The 13,937-nt window shown below is 48.5% G+C and overlaps 1 protein-coding gene across 15 annotated transcripts in view; it reads right to left on the bottom strand.

Annotated features, from left to right (window-relative positions):
• The window catches only part of TTLL11 (tubulin tyrosine ligase like 11), a 265,307-nt gene extending 259,793 nt beyond the window's left edge, over positions 1–5,514 (bottom strand). For 14 of the 15 annotated variants that reach the window (XR_009564257.1, XM_060300487.1, XM_030858766.2 and 11 more), the window contains exon 1: positions 4,938–5,514. Coding sequence is in view for 13 of the 15 variants with exons in the window: in XM_060300487.1 (XP_060156470.1) it covers positions 4,938–5,366 (429 nt within the window). In the remaining 2 variants the exon portion in view is untranslated. The remainder of the gene's footprint in view (positions 1–4,937) is intronic. The other variant, XM_060300501.1, reaches the window with a different exon arrangement.
• Positions 5,515–13,937: the final 8,423 nt, after the last annotated feature.

Below are 13,937 nucleotides of genomic sequence, written 5' to 3'. Positions count from 1 at the left end.
TGAACTTGGGCTCACCCCTGAACTAACCTCCTCTCAATCTCAGTTTCCTCATCTGTAAATTGGAAATGATAAGGGGATCCACTTCAGAGGGTTGCTGCAAGGATTAAATAAAATAATCCATAATAAACATTTTACACAAGTTTTGATGAGTATAAAGCACGTAGAACGATGCCTAGCACATAATACGGTATTTCATAAACAGTAACTAACATAGTACAAGTTATAAATAGGATGATAGCATAGTATATATATACGTTCTGAAGAAAGGCTGGATACATTTCAGAAAACAGCACTTGATTTGGACACTCTCAGACAAAGAGTTCACACTGTAATAGATCTTGGGATGGGGCTTATGCCAACTGTTATCAACAAAGGTCCCTCTATCAAATCTCTCAATGCCCTCGTTCACGTCAGCTGGTGTCCATGGTACCACTGCGCACAAATACCCAACTGACATCTCCAAGGAGGGCAGCTCACAACAACAGTGGCATCTATCCTCCATGGTGTCTTTTCCCTAAGGTTTTCTCTAATGAGGGTGTCAGAACTGCAAAAAGAATATACAGGAGAGGGGGAGAGAGGCTCACACGATTGGAAGAGGACCATACAATTCCGTAAATATTTATTGAACATCTACTATGAGCCAGGAACCATCCCTCTTCACGTTGCAACTTCACGGTGACTCTGTAAACATGACTTTGCTCTTCTAGAATAAACTTTCGTCTTACCTACAAGTTTACAGAGCTAACATTTGTGAACTGTCCTTTCAGAAACAAATTTAGCATGGTGGGCACCATTGCATTAGACCTGACTGGAGTTACAACTGACAACTGAATCATTTCAGAGAGTTGGTGTGGGGCCCTTGAGACTGACAGAGTGGGCAAGGGAAGCTCGGTCTATATATGGCAAGAATCTGAGATTATATTCAGCCAGAAGCACAAGCCTCTCAGCATGGCCTTCGACGTCCTCCAACCTGGCTCCTTCTTCATCTCTCTCTGCTCTCCACACACTCTCTAAGCCACCATCACCCCATCCTGCATATAAAACCGGGTCTCCCTGCCTTTGCTCCTATTCTGTATGGAATGCCATCTACCCACTCAACTCCCAGGCTGGACTGCAATCTTCTGTATGCATGTCTATCCCTGGAGGGCAAGGAGGGACTTGTCATGTCTATGCCACCCCTGACCCAGGGTCCGCCAGTATCAGCCAGCGGGGAGCAGTGGGAAGGGCACAGAATGGGAGGCTGGTTTCAAGTGGAAACCTGTTTCAAATGCTAGCTCTGCCCCTTACCAGCTGTCGGACCTTGAATACGTTAACTTCTGTGTACTTCGATTTCCTCCTGCGTAAAATGGAGACAAAAGGGCATTTACTTTATTGGTTGTTGGGAGAATCAACTCCTTGGCTATAATGTAAAGCACTTAGAAGAGTGCCTGGCACGGGGAAGAGCTGTGGAAGGCTTCATCACAGTTGCTGTTCAGTATCACTGTTATCGTTACTGTCATTAAGTGTGTGCAGAAAAGAGAAAAGTGCAGAAAGAAGGGAGATTGTGCCCTGCAGCTGAGCAAACGTCTGAACTCCCACGCTGGCTCAGCGCTGTCCTGCTGAATAGCCCGATGGTGGAGCCCCTCACCACTCACTCGCAAAAGGAGACACAGAGCTTTCACACTGGTTGGTGCTCGTAACCTTATTTCTTGCCTGGGCTGCTGCCCAACCCCTGCCAAAGCCAGCCAGCTAGGGACTCCCAAATCCTGCAGTGACAGCACAGCATGACATACAAGGGACACTGCAGCTCAGTTCCTTGCAACCCAGCCCCCAGCAGACTTCCTGCTCCTAGAATATCAGTGCTGAGCGCTAGAGGTGACCTTTTCCAACAGCACCCCTGTAACAGATGGGGAAACTGAGGCCTGGGGAGGCTGTGCTTACATTTTGTTAATACCCAGTTTACATATATGTTAATTGTCATGCAGCCAATTTTGTGGTAGGTACTAAGAATACCATGACCATTGTTTAAAGCTGGAAGGAACTTCAAAGTTTACCCAGTCTGGCACTTTTCAAACTCCACATTCTATGGTGTCAAGATGAGATGTGAGCTCTGTTGCAAGTCATTTATTCATTCATTTATGGATCACCCGCCATCTGCTGGGCATCAGGGACACAAGTCAGACAACACTCCTGTCCTCGGGACCTCACAGACGAATAGGGAAGCGTGACTATGTAAATAATTACATGTCTAATAGTAAAGTCTTGTTGTGAGTGAATTATGTTTTAAAATATACTAGAATGAGCATCTCCACTTACATGCCAACATGCTTTCTGAGCAGAACATGCAGGACTGGGGCTGGAGGAGGCAGTTACAGGTAGCGCCCTGTAAACTGCTCACCCCACCGGGTTCACCTGTGCAAGGGCCACACACAGACTCACATTACCATTATGTGGCTACAGCGGTAAGGAGACTGGGAACCACCGACCCAACCCCATTTGACAGACAGGCAAACTGAGGCCTAAAGAATTTAACTCACTTGCCAAAGTAGCACAGCAGATAAACAGAAGACGCTTAAGATTCTGTAGTGGCTCATGTAGGCTTCCAAAAAAATCCACATTCCACAGTGTAGCACATGATCTGACCCCTGCTCACCCCTCCTGCCCCCTCTCTCACCATTCTGCCCCCCACTCTATGACTCAGCCCTACTGAACTACCTGTGAAGCCCCAAATGCACCTCTGCTTGGTCCATCCCACTCCCTCGGCCAGGGAGCCAAAGTCGACGACCCCTAAATAATGCCAACTCATTCTCAGCACTCAGAACTCAGCTCAGGGCTCTCTCCTCCAGCACCTGGCCCTGACATGGCCCCCCTCTATCTCCTATAGCATGTATGCCTTTACAAAGAGAGAGAAACGCTCATTCCATAAGGTGTTCATCCAATCAACACCTCTATGTGCCGAGCACCTGAGGATATGGCAGTAAATAAAATAAAGGCCCCTGCCCTCATGGAGCTTACATTCTACTGAGGGAAACAGACAATAAACAATACAAAATATAATGTCACTAGAGTTCAGTGCTATGAAAAAAAAAATAAAGACGAGTGGAGGGATATTGGGGGAAGGCCTCTTCAAGGAAGTGGCATTTGATCAGCGATCTGAAGTAACAGAGTAAGCCATGCCAACAGCTGGGAAAAGAGCATTTCAAGAAGCAGTAGCAAAGGCCCTGTAACTACTGCAATGATTTCTTTACTTGTGTCTTACCTCCTACTGAACCTGGAGGTCCTTGAAGGCAAGGGTTACATCTTAAGCATCTTTGATTCGCAGGGCCCAGTATCCACAGTGGACACTATGGACACTTACGGAATGAGTGAATGAAGTTGGCCCAGCACGTGTGATTGCTGATTTCTGAGTCCGTGTGGCTCCATCACTTGAGATCTGGCCAGTTTTGCGTCTCTCTCCTCCCCAGGGCTAAGCTAAGCACAGGCTTGGGCCAATCAGCCTTCTTTAATTCTGTGGCCTGGTCTCAGTTCCTGGATCCTCCCTTCATTAGGACTATAGTACTGACAGGCTCTCCAGGTTTATATTGTTCTGGTGCTCATATCTCTGGTCTGGACCTGGGACCCTGTCCCGAAACCCAGACACCTAGTACTGGGAGCCTCCCTCACTTTCTCCAGGTTTCATAGGCATCAAAGTCCTCCCCTGAACCCCAAGCCCCAAGGCTGGGGGGCCCTGACCCCTGGAATCAGACTTCGCAATGGCTAACACCTCCCTACTTGGAAGTCTGCCCTGCCTGATTCTTGACTGCCCTCCAAACCACACGACCCCTTCTGTTGCGGTATCAACCCTCTGACCTCATCAATCCTCTCTGTGGCCACCTCTCTGCATGTTCCAACTTCATTAAACCATTCCTGAACTTCTACTATAACTAAGACCCAGGGCTAAGGACCTGCGTCCTCATGTTGCCTGCTACAGATCCTATAGCATCAGCAGACCATCTGGGTCCAAGCCTCCAGATTCGACTACCCCAAACCACAATCCTGACACTCCCAAAAGCACATTAAATAACCTTAGGTGCTGCAAATAAAGTCAAATGGCTTTATCCACTCCGCCAACTGCAACAGATATCGCTGGATGTCACTGGTGCTTCATCCCAGCCCCCACCGGGTCTAAAATGAGTTCAGGGACAAATAACCCACTCCTTCATTCACCCTTTCACCCACCACTTCCTGACACCTGCTATAAGCCGAGCCTTGAAACATAAAGCACAGTGCCTACACTGATGACAATGATGCTAATGGTGATGTGATGGTGATGTGATGGTGGAAGAGAGAAGGGAGTAGGTAAGGCTAGTTACCATCTATCGCACACTTGGGCTATACTACAATAAGCGGCGAGTCTTCTAATACTAAGAAAACTAGGAGATCGGTTTTATTAGCCTCACTTTACAGAGAAGAAAATAGGCTGAAGAGGTGAAGCAACTTGCTCAAGGTCACAGAGCTAAGTGGCAGGGTGCTGAGACCCTAGTCTGCCTGCCTCCAAAGTACAAACGGTTCAACCGCCCCAAGGGTCACCCAGTAAATGCTAAACAAATATAACTTAAGGAAGAAGTGAAAGACAGAGAGAGGATCCAGGCCTCCGGGGACTCAAAAACTGGTGGAGGGAGCAGACATATAAACAAATATCTACCATGTGGGAAGGCCAGCGCTGATGGCTGGAGACCATGGAGCTGGAGCGGAGCTGCAGGGGCGCTAGAGGAGGGAGTGGCTAACTTGACCTGGAGGGGTCTAGAGCCGTCTTGAGGAAGTGACTTGGGGGCTAGGCTTTGAAGGATGAGCAGTTTGCGGCTGACAAGCGTGGCGCACAGCAGGAGCTCGGCCCTCAGACCTGGCCTGGGCCGTCCGTCTCCTCTGAGGTCGTCCAGTCCACCCCCCTGTGCCCACGCGGCCGGGCCGGGCCTCACCTCCTTCCACTTGAGCTGGCGAATGCTTATCTTCAGGGCGTCCAGGGAGGTCCTGGCCTTGGAGCTGTCCACGGTGACAGGCCGCGGAGAGCAGTACTCCTCGGACCGGTCCGAGCTCCGCTTGCAGCTACGGTTCTTGCTCCTGGACTTCCCGTGCGGGTAGAGGCCCTGCGCCGACACCGGCTTCGCCTGGTACATGGGCAGCGTGGACGGCGGCCGCGGTGGGGCGCGGGCGTCGCCCTCCTCGGCCGCGCGGGGCTGCGCCGGGGTCGGCTCCTTGGGCTGCTCCTCCCCCGTTTTGCGCTCCGGCTCCCCGGCTGCGCCCGGGTCCACGCGGACCTGTTCCTTCGCCGCATGCGCTTTGGCCGCGGCCACGGCCTCCGCCTCCCACCAGGCCGCCAGCTCTCTCTCGGGTCTGCCTCGCAGCATGGTGCTCAGGGCCGGTGCCAGCGCCAGTGCTGCTGCCGCCGCCGCCGCCGCCGCCGCTCCGCCGCCCCGGCCCGCGACCAAACTGCCGCCGCTGCCGCAGCTGCCACTCGCTCCCAGCCCGAGCCAGTTGCCATGATTTCTCAGGCTCCGGTTGACAAGGGCAGTCGCCGTCTCGGGACGGGGCGCGGGAAGGGACAATCGCCGACCCAGCCCCGGCTACCTCATAGGCGAGGGTGCTCACGTGACCGTGCCTGTCGCAGAGGAGGCGGCCATCTTGGAAGAGGGCGGAAGCGGCCTCTGCCCGCCCAGCCGGACAACCCGCTGGCGTTCTGAGCCCGCGGAACTTGGAGGGGAGAGGTTGGAGCTTGAGGGCAGAAAGCCGTTAGGCGCTTGCGGGGCTCGTGAGCCCAGGGGCTGGGCCGGAGAGGCAACAATTTCAAACACGAAGCCCACTTTCTCCCACCCCGTACACACTCACTGGGATAACTCTCGGTCTGTTGGAGGAGGCACAGCCTCACCCGTTCTAGGCAGCTCCACCATCAGGAAGCACCTCAGTCTGATGATGGACATGACAAGTCCAAACTCTCAAGGATTAGCTCCCCGTTTGAGGAAATCCCTTTCTGGTCCTGGGAGAGCCCCAGACTGAGAGGGGAGACACGTTTCCCTGTTCTCAGGGAGCTCCCAATGGCATAGGGAGGCCGTGGAGAAGCCTGCAGATTCGCGGTTGAGGACATTAACCAACCCTTTTCATATTGTCATTTTAAAAATTATGGTAAGATACACATAACATAAAATGTATCATTTTAACCATTTTTAGGTATAGCCTTCAATGGCGTTAATACATTCGCATTGTTGTGCAACCATCACCATCATTCGTCTCCTGAACTTTTCCATCTTCTCAAACTGAAACTGTACCCATTAAACTCTTAACTCCCGTCCGCCCTCCCCCAGCCCGTGAACTACCCGTTCTCCTTTCTGTCTATATGAATTGGATTATTACCTCATAGAAGTGGAATCATACAATACTTGTCCCTTTGTGTCTAGCTTATTCACTCAGCCTAATGCCTTCATGGTTCATCCATGTTGTAGCATTATCAGAATTTCATTCCTTTGTAGGGCAGAATAGCGTTCCATGGTGTGAATGGACCACATTGTATCAGTTCATCTGACAATGGACACTTGGGTTGTTTCCACCTGTTGGCTATTGCGAATGATGCTGCTATGAACATGAGCACACAAATACCTATTTGAGTCCCTGCTCTCTATTCTTTTGGGTTGCCATGTATTTTTAAAGCCAACCCAAGGAGAGGGCTTTCCCTTATCACCTTAGGGAACCATATTTGTTCTTTCGGGGAATGGGGGTGGGAGGATAGAGCACCCCACGCTGAGGACAGTAGCTGTGACAGCCCACACTGGTGAACTTTGCCACACTCTGCAGATGAAATAATGATACAAGAGAGGAAAACGAGAGGAATCACAAGGCAGTATGCAGTTAAGTGTCAAATGAGGCAAAGAGTAAAAAGAAAAATTAGGAGTTCCACGAATGGAGGATTTACTGTAAATTATAAAGCTAGATAAAACTTCATATAAGAGATAGAATATAAACTGAGTCTTCAAGATGGAGTAAGAATCAGCTAGTTAGAAAGTAGGTGGGGGAACTTCCCTGATGGCTCAGTGGTTAAGAATCTGCCTGCCAATGCAGGGGACATGGGTTTGAGCCCTGGTCCGGGAAGATCCCACATGCCGCGGAGCAACTAAGCCCGTGCGCCACAACTACTGAGCCTGCTCTTTAGAGCCTGCGAACCACAACTGTGGAGCCTGTGCTCCACAGCTACTGAAGCCCGTGCGCCTAGAGCCAGTGCTCCGCAACAAGAGAAGCCACCGCAATGAGAAGCCTGCGCACCGCAACGAAGAGTAGCCCCCACTCGCCACAACTAGAGAAAGCCTGCGTGCAGCAACAAAAACCTGACGCAGCCAAAAATAAATAAATAAATTTATAAAAAAAAAGAAAGAAAGTAGGTGGGGTGGTCATTCCAGAGGCTGTGGGCACGGCAGCATGTACAGTCATGCAGTTGACCCATGGGGCCTGAAAGGGGCTGAAATCCAACTTGTACTCTGCCTGCCTAGCCTCACCCATTGAGGCTTTGTCCACCAGAAAGGAGCACCTTTGCTGATTGGTTCAAAGGCTCCCAGGGCTGAAGGAAGCCCTGTACTGAGAGGGAGGTGAGGAAAAGGTACAGTACAAGTAAATTTAAGAAGGGGATAAATTCTGGTGATCAGCTTGAAATGTATAGAAATATCAAACCACTAAGTTGTGTACCAGGAACTAACATAGTGTTGTAATTCAATTATACTTCAAAAACAAACAAATTCATAGAAAAAGAGGACAGATTCGTGGTTACCAGAGGTGGGACGAGGGGAAAGGTAAAGGGTTTGGCGGAGGGGAAATTGGACGAAAGCAGTCAAAAGATAACAAACTTCCAGTTATAAGATAAATAAGTGCTACGGATGTAACGTTCAACGTGACAAATATAATTAACACCGCTGTATGTTATATATGAAAGTTGTTAAGAGGGTAAATCCTGAGTTCTCATCACAAGAAAAAAATTTTTTTCTATTTCTTTAATTTTGTACCTATATAGGATGATAGATGTCCAGTAAACTTACTGTGATCAACACTTTGTGGTGTATGCAAATCGGATCATTATGTTGTACACACCTTAAACTTATACACCGCTTATGTAAATTATATCTCAGTAAAACTGGAAGAAAAAATAAAATTTATTAGTCCTGTAAAAAAGGGGGGATAATCATAGGCTTTTCTAGCAGACTAGACTGGTGGAAACACAAGCCTTAGAGGAAGGGTGAACAGGAGGCGAGGCCCATTGGAGCTCCCTGTCAGGTCTTCGAATGCTGTGCTGACCTCTGACTTCTCAGGAAATTCTAAAATGTGCTGGTGGAAAATCCAACCCCACATGGGACTCCTCACAGGGGAGCTTAGTTACGGCTGTTGCGGAGCAAAGAGCAGGTGAGAATCAGGGACCAGGACCACCTCCCAAAATACACAAATGTATAAAGAGGTAGGTCTCTCCTTTTCCTTCACACACTCACCACAGCTTATAGTCAGAGTTTTACTTGTTTGTTTACTTATAACGGTCTGTCTCACCAGAGTCCAAGTGCCAAAAGTAAGGAGTGTCCTGTTCTAGTTGACCATATCCCAACACCCAGTCAGTGCCTGGTAGACAGTAGGCATTCAATAACCATTTCTTGAATGAATGAATTTGCTAATGAATGAATAAACAAACAAACGAATGAATAAATGAGCAAGCGAATGAATGAATGAATGAACGAATTAAAATTTTAACTCAGATATTCAATAATAAGAAAATACATATGCAAATTATAGCAAATGTCAATGACAGCTTTAGCCGCTTAGGATAAACAGTATCCTGGTGATATAACATTAGCGAACTGGTGCAAGCATCGTAATCACAACGCTTAAAGACTGTTCTGCATAAACAGGACCTGGAAGAAGATAGAGACAAATGAGAACAGCTGTGGTGCTGGAGACATGCGATCTTGGTTGAAATTTTCCCTCTTGGTTTTGGCAAACTGTATCGACCTGGAGGCTCTTCCTACCTTTGGACCCAGAAATTCATCCCATTTCTAGAGGTTTCTGCTACGATCAGAAAGGCAGACTAAGCTTTCCGTGGTAACCTAATATCAGTCAGAAACCTCTCTGTCCCAGGCACTGTACTAAGCATTTTGCATACGTTGTGTCATTTAAGCTTCTCAGCGGCCCTGGGATAAATCCCGTTATTCGCCACACTTTACAGATGGTGAAGGAAATCGCCGCTCAGAGAAGAGAAGTCACTTGCTGGAGTCGCACAGTTTGTAAAGGCAAAGACAGGATTCAGACTCAGGGTGATCTGACACTAGCACCCAGCTCCCAACACCCACACTACCCCTCACACCAAGCCCTTTGTTCACAGAAATAAGCCACGTATGTTTAAACATAACTGATTCCATATATATGTATATGTATTTATACCTAAATATATGTACACACTAATTCTCAGCATATGTGGATTACATGAAAATTACATGCAGAGAAAATCTCTGGGTTCAAATATGCCAGTATATTAATAGTGGTTACTCTGGGTGATGGAATTGAGAGAGACTATTTTCCTTTAAACTTTTCTGTATTTTCCCAAGTTTCTACAATGACCATGCATTGTTTTGATAACTGGAAAAATGTAATTTTTAAATTAAAAATGTTTCTTGATTGTTGTTTTGTCACTTTTATAGCAAGTCCATTTCCGGGGAAAGGGACAGGAAGGGACAGGGGACAGGGGTGTGGGCAGCTTTTACTCCCGTTGGTAGGTTCTGCCCTGTTAGCATCAGAGGCTGCCACCAGGTGGCGCGTGAGGTCCGGTTTTTGAAGCGGCTGAAGGAGGATGAGGGGCAGGGGAGGTCCCCCGGCAACAAGCATCTGAATAACACCCAGCAGCTCCCACCCCGCTCTACTTGCAAGCACACACACTTTTGCACCTCGTAGGCTTTTGCCCACGTTGCTCGCTCTGCCTGGTGCATCCTCTCACTGGCCCCGCCTGCTAAGTGAGCTGTTTATTCTTAAGGCTCAGATCCAAAATCTCCTCTCCTTAGACAAGGTGTGATAGAGCTCCTGGGAGCACTGGAGTCCCTGGAGTGGTCATTCTTAATGAGTGAGCAAAAGGCTTCATGTGCAGTTCTGGGTCAACTGTTTCTCAAATAGGTGGTATCTTTTTGAATGACAATAATAGCCATTCTTCACTGAGCACACCTGTATGTCAAGCCCTGTTGCTATTCTAGCATTTTAATTCTCCCAAGCAACTCTCCAGGGAGAAAAGTACAATCTTCCCCACATGGCTGGGTTGGAGTTTGTGTTCTTCTTTGTGACCTCAGGCAAGTCTTATAATTCCTCTGGCCTCTAGTTTCCTCATCTGAAAAGTGGGGTGAAAATAGGGGCTTCCCTGGTGGCGCAGGTGTTGAGAGTCCGCCTGTCGATGCAGGGGACACGGGTTCGTGCCCCGGTCCGGGAAGATCCCGCATGCCGCGGAGCGGCTGGGCCCGTGAGCCATGGCCGCTGAGCCTGCGCGTCCGAAGACTGTGCTCCGCAACGGGAGAGGCCACAACAGTGAGAGGCCCGCATACTGAAAAAAAAAAAAAAAAAGTGGGGTGAAAATAGGACCTATCTCAGAGTGCAGTTGTAAAAACTGAGTTGAAATAGAGTTCCTGCACGTAGTGGTCTATGAGTGTTGATGATCATTACGGTTCCCATTTTAGAGGTGAGGGAACTGAAGCTGAGACAACAGTCACATAGTGAGTAAGTGACAGAGCTGAAGTCCAAAGTTCAGCGCATCCAGCGCTAAGCCCGAGTTCTTTGCATTCCGCCATTCTATCATGCTGTCACCTCCTGGTAGGTCCTAACCCACTGAGAGGCCCTGGCCTGGCCTTGTGCCCTCTGGGCTTCCATTTGCCCCATGCCAAGTGAGGAGGTTGGCCAGGATGCTCATAAAAAGTATGACATTTTAATAAATTGGTGAAGAAGATGGTGTGGAAATGCTGAGTCTTGGGGTCCCGGCTCCATGCACCATGCATCTGTGCCATCAGCCTGAAACCTAGAGAATGGACTTCCTGCTTCCCTTGCTGGACTCTCATGTCAGCCCCCTGGAGAAGAGGAGATTCTATCTGCAGGTAATAGAATAACGGCCAGGTTTGTGCAGCTCTAAGCTGGAAATAACATAACTGACAACATGATGCCATCTTGCATTCTTCAAGTGCTCGGTGCAGGCAGAAAATAAACACCACATTTCAAATTACTTTTCCTTAAAGGTCAAGAGAAATTGAAAGCCATTGCACTCTTCTAACAACAGGCTTCTCTTTTGGAGAGCCGTCAGGGTTTTAAAATATTTTATAAAGCAATCATCTGTATGCAATCCAGATGCCTCACCCCAGTCAGGAAGCGGGGCCTGTTGAAGTGTATCACTGGAGTTCTACTAGGAAAAAAAAAAACACTACCAAGAATTCCATCTTAACCCAACTTTGGAAAGCAATGTTTTAAAAAAGATGAAAGAAAAGAAAGAAAGTAAGTAAATAAGAAAGAATGGAGGGAGGGAGGGAAGGAGGGAAGGAAGGAAAGAAGGAAGGAAGGAAGGAAGGGAAGAAGGAAGGGAGTGATGGAGGGAGGGAAGAAGGAAGGAGTGTGGGAGGGAGGAAGGAAGGAGTGTGGGAGAGAGGAAGGGGAAAAATAAATCCCTGATGTTCCCAAATGGCCTAATGTGAGAAGAAATCCTTCTCCTGGCTGGTTTAGGGGTGAATTAAGGGAGGGGATTTCCTTCTGTTTTTGGAGCCTGGCTCCTCCATTTCCCCCACCCCTCCATAACCAATTAACCACCAAGACCCATATTGACTTCCATGGAATTTATCAAATGGATGTTGAAAGAGCTTGAAAGATGTTTTGCCGTTTTCCAAAAAGGCTGGTTATGAGAGCTAGACAAGTGATTGCAGCAGCCCTGTGGTCTCTTGTGTTGAACCTGAGTGTAGGTATCAGTCAGCATAGGCTATGTTATGCTGCAGTAACAAACATTCCCCAAATCTCAGTGACTTAACAGAAAAGTCTATTTCTCACTCACCACATATCCAGGGCAGGGGCTCCGGACATAGTAGTCACTCAAGGTCATAGTCTATCAGAAGCTCCATTCTACCATGTGCTTCTATGACCACGATAGGTGGGAAGAAAGGGGACATGGTGACGTACACACTGGCTTTTAAAGCTTCACTTGAAAGTGATGCATGACAGTTCTGCTCGTACACATTGACCAGAGTAAGCATAACATCAGAGTCAGAGAAGACAGGCGGCCCTCCCATGTGATAAGGGAGGACAGCTGGAAATGTTTAGTGAACTGTCTCATGAGAACCACCTCAGATAGGGACCAGGATGATGAGCCCCGGGTCCCAGAACCACACTTTAAAGGACAGTGTGTGAAACTCAGGTAGCTCAGTGGCCTCCAGGGACTTCAAGTGAGGGCAGATAAAGTGCCCAGGTACATGCTAGGCACTCAATAAATAAAGAATAACCTGATGCCAAAAGGATGGTGATGATGGAAGAATAAACGTGGGATGCTGGAAGGGATCTTAAAGGTCATTTAGCCTAAGTCCCTGAATCAGAAATGGGGAAAGAGAAAGTGAAATGAGGAAGGGGCAGATGGGGAGTGGAGAAGCAGGGGGAAGATTCTTCTCACCTGCCCCCTCCAAGCAGAAAAGCCTTCCATTGAGGGGAACCCCCTTCTGTTCTCCATCCTGGTAGTAAACAAAGAGTATCATTCCATTTTCTACTGGCTTTAGTGACAGGTGTCCCATGGGAGGGGGCTGTTCTCAAAGACCCAGGCTCCCAAGGGTAAGGGAGATGCTCCACACGGAGGTTGGGCCTGGGTGTCTCCCTGATGGCCTCACCTGCAAACCAAGCCTAGGTGAATGGGACAGGCCCCAACTCTGGCCAAGCCTTAGATTCAAAGCAAGAGGATCAGAAGCCACTTCAAACTGTCTTCGACTAACTCAGCTTGCCTTGAACTGACAGGTAGAGAGCGTTCTCAGTTGTACTCAGGGCCATTTCTACAAAAGGAAGCATGACCGTGGTGGACAGTTACATCGATGACCCCAATGAAGCAGCCCAAGTAATGGACATATGACCTGCTCTGGCCAATGAAATGTTAGAAAGGGTGATGTGACCCCTAAGAGGGTCTCACACACTAGGACTGGTCACCATGGAGTGGTCCTCGATGGAAGCCAGAGCCATGCTGTCAAGATGCCCTGTAGAGAGATGAGAGGCCACATGGAGAGGCCGCCAAGGATGAGAAGCCCCAGCGCCAGCTGCGCTCCCAGCTGAATGCAGCCACTGAGTGACCTCAGCTACACTGCACGGGGCAGAAGATCTTCTTTGCAGAGCCCGGTCAACCCTCAGACCAGGAAAAACAATAAATGGCCATTATTTTAAGCAATTTTGCTTTAGGGTCATTTATCATGTATCAGCAAATAGCTGGAAGAGTGACCTTCTCGTGGTCAAGGTCAATGTACAGGATGCCTGCTCAGGTACCTGGACTTGGCTGCCTTTGTGCCTCAGGTTTCACTGACACTGAGAAACTTCCTTCACTCCTTCCTTCCACACACAGATGAATAAAACAAGGTCCTGGGGATGCAGCCCGTGCGTTGAGGGGCCAGGCGCATCCACATGTAACAGCAGAGTTTGAAGTGCTGTACAAGGGAGGCATGCAAGGTGGTCACGTTGAGCCTTTTCGCCAGGATGAACTTTATTTATTTAACATTTTTATTGTAGTATAATTGCTTTACAAGGGTGTGTTAGTTTCTGCTTTATAACAAAGTGGATCAGTTTTACATATACATGTATCCCCATATCTCTTCCCTCTTGTGTCTCCCTCCCTATCCCACCCCTCTAGGTGGTCACAAAGCACCGAGCTGATCTCCCTGTGCTATGCGGCTGCTTCCCACTAGCTATCTATTTTACATTTGGTA

Source organism: Globicephala melas, chromosome 6 (assembly GCF_963455315.2).
Source record: "Globicephala melas chromosome 6, mGloMel1.2, whole genome shotgun sequence".
In the NCBI taxonomy this organism is placed as follows: Eukaryota; Metazoa; Chordata; class Mammalia; order Artiodactyla; family Delphinidae; genus Globicephala; species Globicephala melas.
This window is presented reverse-complemented; position numbering and strand designations above follow the sequence as displayed.